Source organism: Gavialis gangeticus, unplaced genomic scaffold (genome assembly GCF_001723915.1).
Source record: "Gavialis gangeticus isolate Ggan-Ray unplaced genomic scaffold, GavGan_comp1, whole genome shotgun sequence".
Taxonomy (NCBI): Eukaryota; Metazoa; Chordata; order Crocodylia; family Gavialidae; genus Gavialis; species Gavialis gangeticus.
The window spans coordinates 20,381,405-20,387,754 of record NW_017729000.1 but is presented as its reverse complement, the minus strand read 5'-3'; the positions used below and the strand labels follow the sequence as shown (position 1 = coordinate 20,387,754).

Below are 6,350 nucleotides of genomic sequence, written 5' to 3'. Positions count from 1 at the left end.
GCTTTGGGTGTCTGGAGACATGCCGGGAGGCTGCTCCGACACGCTGTAATTACAGTGTGCCGGAGCAGACTCAATCAAGTCTGCTGGAGTGTGCAATTAGTGTGCTCCAGCAGCCTCCGCGTCTCATGTATCAGCGTCCCCACACTTCAAAATGGCAGGTGGGGCGCTTTAACTATAGCTCGTAGGATGACCTTCAGCACCCCTGCCACCTTTTTGAAGTGCAGAGATGCTGATACATGAGACGCTGGTGGCGCTTTAATTAGAGTGGCTGTCAGAGCCACTCTAATTAAAGTGCCACCTCCACTCCCGGAGCACATGTAAACACGCTCTTTGTGCCCACTGTGGCAAGACTGGTTCTAACAGATAGAACAGGAGTCCTAGCAAAGGAAAGCGTTCTCCCTTTCACTGTTCAGCCCTGTCTGTAACACTGTATGTTTGAATCTTGGGTACATTGAGGAGAGCAGATATTAGAATCCCCTTAAGAAAAATACAAACGATACTATTCTCCAGTGTGACACAGGATCCAATGTTGTTAGACAACTTTTCACTAGTAATTTGGTTGCAGCTCTTAATGTGAAATGTACCTTTCAAATATATTTGCGTAATAATATGAAAGAAACATTCTAAAGAAGTCTTCTAAGACCTCTTTCCTACTTGGGACACAGATGTGAAGTAATCAATAACATAGACTAATCATTTCAAAAGAAGAGATACGTAAGTAGCACATCTGCAGACAGGGCAAATAGTAAATTTCAAGCCTGCTGGGCCCCAGCGAACTCCCAAAGCAAAGACTTCCATTTATTTCAATGGAAGATTGATCAAGCCCTATTGTTTAATAAATACACGTGGCAACGAGACAAGTATCTAGGACCTCTTTTCAGACAAGGCCTTAGAGAACAGTTTTCTGGTTGATGCACATTGATATGGATCATCCATTTTCCCAAATGAACGTGAGTTATTTGGAGTCAGTGGAACTACACTGATTCACCGCATGACTGTGTATCTGAGTGTTTATGTCTGCATCTAGAAACTTTGCATCTAACCATTAACCTTATTTCTCAGGACAGGGAAAAGCTTATTCGTCGAAGGAAACATAAAAGAAGTTCAAAGCCCATTAAGGTAAGAGGAATAGTAGGTTATTATATAGTAATGCCAGTGTGCTTTTCAGGATAATATATCATGATTATTGCAACTCAACAACACCTTTGAACACTCTCAGCAGTGGGGCTCATAAGAGTTTCAGTTTCTTCAGGAAAATGTTTTCAATCCCTATTTCTCCAAGATTTATTTGAAAATGCCCATTTTGTTTTTAGTGGCGGGTTTTTTTCCTTTATAGATCATATTAGATTTACTTGCCACCATCTTTTCCATAAATACCATTATCAAGGCCTGTAGAGATTTATCTATGTCCCTAGAGACTCTCCACTCTACTTGCTTCTGTCAGTTTATCCTAAGCCTTCAGGGCCAATCCTGACATCCTTATTGAAGTAAAAGTCACGTTGACTCTCATTTTTACAAACTGAAATCTCTGGCCTAGATCTTGAGATGCGGCTGAGCAGCACTCAGTTAATAACTCAGCTCTGTGGATACATGCAAAGGACTTAGGCCACTGTTATGTTGCCCTGATGCTGGGTCTTGTCTAGTCTAGTCTAGTCCCTTGGCATATTTTAGAACACCCTGACCCACCAATTTGAGCTGGAATAAACTAATCCCAATGTCACTGTCTACATTTGCGTTTAAGCATAATAATTTACTACGCTGCCAGATACAGCTTGTATCTGACAGGACGGTCTGGCAGCACAGTAAATTAGTCTGCTGTGCCCTAATTGCTGTGCATGTGTGGACAGTGATGCTTTACTGCACAGCAAATGATTCTGCTGTACAGTAAAACATCTTGTGTAGGTGTGCCCCGTATGTCCATATTTAACTTTATTTCTACATAAATAAACCAAAAATTATCCCGTGCAGGAGGATAGAGGAGTGATCTTCATTTCTGAAAAATATATGTGCACCAGAATTTCTTGGCATCTTCAGTTCATCCTTCTGCATGACTCAAATTCTGGGAATTCATTAGAAGGCTGTAATCTGACAGCATTAAAAGAAGAAAAATGCTCTACTGAAAGTGCATCTTAAATACTCATTGATCAGTCTGTCTTTACCACTACCATGCTTTGTGCCAAGTCCTAAATGCTGAAATCTGTGTCCTGAAACCCAAACCTGCTGGTTAAGCAGCTCTGCAATCTTAGGATATAACTCAGAATGTTTCTTTGGAGTCATTAATTCAGTGAAACAGTGGGATATTAGACACTACACATCCAGAACACGTATAGTTAAAAACATTCTCTATAAGTCAGTCTTTACTGTAGTAGTGAAAACTAATAGGAAGTCTAATTCTCCTTTCCTTTATATTAGTTTTGTTAGTGTAAAGCCTTTCCCAAATATACACAAGTGTCAGGAAGAGAAGAATTATGCCCATTGTCTCTTTTTTGCACAACAGGTATTTAATCGGACCCTATCCTCATGGGCCTAAATGTTGATAGTCTTGTTCTGAGCATTGTTATGTGATAGCAATGTATGAATTTATATCCTTCTAATGGGGTGAAGAAGGAAATGCTGTTCTCATTAATTTTCTGATATGAGTCAGATTCTCAAATTGTGCGGTCAGTACAGCTCCGTTGACTTCACTGGAGTAAAGTGGTGTATACCAGCTGATGATTCGGACCTGTGCTTGAATCCTTCCAAACACATTTCCTGTTGGGGATATAAGCCTGTTGTCATCCTTTCATGTATTGTGGCTCTTTACAGTTTTAAAGTGCTTCCTGATGTGTGTTGGAACTGACTTATATTTTCCCATTATGCAAACCCATGCTATTTGCCTCCAGAAGGTGTTCAGAGCTCCCTGTGTTTTTTTCCTTCTTTAGAGACATGTAGTGGATACAGTTTTCGGGTATGATGATGATTCTATGGACTCAGAAACCTCATCCATGGCCTCATTTAGAACAGACAGAACACCAGCAACACCAGATGATGACCTGGATGAAGTAAGATTTCCTTTCCTCTCCACAATTTGAGCCAAATTTCAAGAGCATAGGTGATTAGAATCCCAAAATATTTCAGATGCTTAGATTCACAAGCAGTACTGAGCTCTTCTGTAAATGCTGCCTCAGTTGTATGCTGAGATCTTGAAACCCAAACCCTGAAGAATTTTGAAAATCTAGAACCTAGGATTACTAATTTTGGATATGAATAAAAATAAATGAATATCCAAATAGCCTGTAATTGCTAAGCTCAGATGCTTTTCTAAACAGTACTTTTAATTGATAATAGTCTGGTCAACAAGCTCATCAGTCACTTCCATCAGGCAGGAAATAGAGCCCTGAGTCTGTTCCTTTGTGTATTTCCTCAAGTCCTGATTTACAGTTCTCCTTGAATGTCCAAAACACTATCCACTCCCATTTGATTTTGAGTCCAGGGGTTCTCAAGATTGTCACTAGGCTCTTTTCATTAACACACAGAAGCATGTTTCCCTTCGTAATGAGCCACAGCTGCTTTTGCATACAAACACCTTGAATATCATCAAAGATAGTACTTGAGAGCCTTCAGCACTGAAAGCAGAAACCTTATCACCTAAACTAAAAAGATAAGCATTTTAGTAGTGAGACGCTATAGGACTGTCCAGTTGCTAGGAAAATCCACTAGCAATGGTCAATCTCACAAACAAGTCTTTGTATCAAAAAATTAAAGATGCCAGTCATTGTAGAAGACACCAATTCCCCACAGTGTGGCAAGGAGTAGTGGAATTGTTTTTGTTTATCCTGGCTTATCTATCTGTGACCAAAGTAGCTAAATTTGAAGCAAAATTAGCACAAGGCCAGATTGGCCATAATCTACAAAAATATAAAACTACGTTTCATTTAACTTTCTAAACTCAACACCCTTATTACCACTGCAACACACGCGTTTAAAAGCCATTTTAAATCAACGTTGGTTGTCAAGACATGGTGAAACTATAGCCAGGAGTAACCATGAGAGCCCATTTTAGGCATTCCTTCCCTTTCCAGTGCTCCTATGTTTTCTTCTTACAAAGCATCTTCATTCTGTTTCTTCAGAGTTTAGCAGTGGAAGAATCAGAGTTGCGATTTCGACAGCTAACAAAGGAATACCAGGCTCTGCAAAGGGCATATGCATTGCTCCAGGAGCAGACAGGGGGCATCATAGATGCTGAAAGGGAAGCCAAGGTCAGTATTTGTCTGGGGGAGGGAAAGTATTTAGCAGAAGCTAGAAAGCAGAGCATACAAGCCTCCCAAAGTGAAGTAACATCTAAGGAATCCGAGCAGCATATTTTTGCAGTTTGATAGATGGCAGCATCACTCATTTGGCTGAGCCCATGTAAAAAGGAAGATTATTAAAGATGAACACAATGGATCAACTTGTAAGACGCCTTCCCTCCACTGAGTCAGGAAACCCTTTATTGATGTAGACGTGTCCAAGTGGAAGATCCTGTATAGTGGCATGTACAATTCCTTGTGTTGTGCAGGTGGCCACACACAGGTTTTTGCAAGCACAGTGAATGTCTGTAGGTTTCTGGAAGATCAAGCATTGCACCCTTCTTTGAAAATACATTTGAGAGTCTTTCACATGGGGACATACTTTAGACAAAGTTGCAAATTATCTATTACACTAAAACCTGAAAGAGTCTCTATCTATAATGTGGGGGCTGATAAATTTCTTCCTCTTAACTTTTGCCTAGCTCATCTGTTTAGAATGTATTCTCTTCTGTGCAGGGATGACTTTTCCTAGTGTCTAATGCAGCTGTAATCTGGGTGGGCATTACTGTAATACAAAAAATAAATAGCAACTGGGGTCTCATTCTCAACAGTATATGCTCTTGTGACATCATTCATGGCAATGCCAAACAAATGCAAAAGGGCATAACATGCAACTAAGTTAACACAGCAATGTTTTTACATGTCTTATGGGTGTAAATAATGACATAGGACTAGGCTATCTCCTGTGTCCAGTTTCTCATCATTGAAAATCCCCTAAAGACATTTCTTCTTTCTACTGTGTAATGATGTAACTGATTTTAATAGGCACAGGAGCAGCTCCAGGCAGAAGTCCAGAGGTATAAAGCTAAAATTGAAGATCTGGAAAAAACACTGGCACAGAAAGGACAGGTATATATTTTGCACTGGGCATGAACTTCTGCTATTGTTGTAGCTAATCTCTGCTGCTGCATATTCATGAAGCTGGGCCATCAGTGTTCCTGTTAGGCTGTCATATTCGCATCAAGAATTTTGTAGCTATTCTGGACACTAACATAACCAGTGATCACTGAATTGTACTGAGGCAGAATGGGTAGGTCTAGAGTTTCTGGTACATACAGTGGGATTTGAGCACAGTTGTCCATTCAAGAGAGACTATTGAATTTTTAGTAGCAGTAGTTCGTAGTAGTCACTCAGAAAGTAAGTCAAAGGACTTGCACCCTCTTCTTGTCACACAGAGAAGGGGACACTTTGTAGTAACAATATGTTGCATTTCTACAATTTTAAGCCTGGTTTTATGCTGGTAGTATCTCATTTCATTGAAGTCAGTGGCGTTAAGCTGAGTTTACACTGATGTAACAGATCAGAATCTGGCCCTTAATTTTCAGATCTTTACAAAGCTCAGTTACAGTTTAGCTAAAAATTCTTGTAGAGTGCAGGTATGGCGTGCATCACTTCCGCCACATTATAAATGAGTCTAGTGTGTCACATGCGTCCTAGTTTTCAGTATGGAACAATTTAGGACGGCATGAAGAACATTGAAAAAAATCGAAACCGCAATGAGAACTTGGACAGACAGTTAGGTTAATACCTATATCCCTGTGAACTGTACCAGAGCAAACACAAGTAATCAGGATCCCATTTTACAACCCACTAAGAGGATGCACAGTCACTAAAAACACTGTCCCTGACTGCATAATGGACATTATTTCAATATAGACTTTCAGGGAGGTATCAGCTTCTAATGAAAAAGCCCAGTGGATTCAACAGTGTTGCTGCTAAATAATAGACTATCATATTGCTGTGAAATACAATTGCTATAGAACATTTTACTACAGTATCTAAACTAAGCACTTGTGGCTTGTTTTAACAATCATGCTGAATTACACAATTAGTAGGCTAAATATTGAAATAGTCACTTGATTCTTATTTATCATTGTTACTTTATCAAACAGGACTCTCACTGGGTAGAAGATAAACAACTTTTCATTAAGAGGAACCAAGAACTTTTAGAAAAGGTATGCTCGAAATCCTCAAGTGTTGGTTTTTAAAGAGGTGACACATTAAATACCTTCACATTCAGAA

The 6,350-nt window shown here is 39.7% G+C and overlaps 1 protein-coding gene across 1 annotated transcript in view; it reads left to right on the top strand.

Annotated features, from left to right (window-relative positions):
* The window catches only part of JAKMIP2 (janus kinase and microtubule interacting protein 2), a 187,039-nt gene that overhangs the window by 129,494 nt on the left and 51,195 nt on the right, over nucleotides 1-6,350 (top strand). Inside the window, exons 8-12 of the mRNA XM_019506389.1 lie at nucleotides 1,063-1,119; nucleotides 2,922-3,041; nucleotides 4,110-4,238; nucleotides 5,094-5,177; nucleotides 6,221-6,283. Of these exons, the coding sequence (XP_019361934.1) occupies nucleotides 1,063-1,119; nucleotides 2,922-3,041; nucleotides 4,110-4,238; nucleotides 5,094-5,177; nucleotides 6,221-6,283 (453 nt within the window). The remainder of the gene's footprint in view (nucleotides 1-1,062; nucleotides 1,120-2,921; nucleotides 3,042-4,109; nucleotides 4,239-5,093; nucleotides 5,178-6,220; nucleotides 6,284-6,350) is intronic.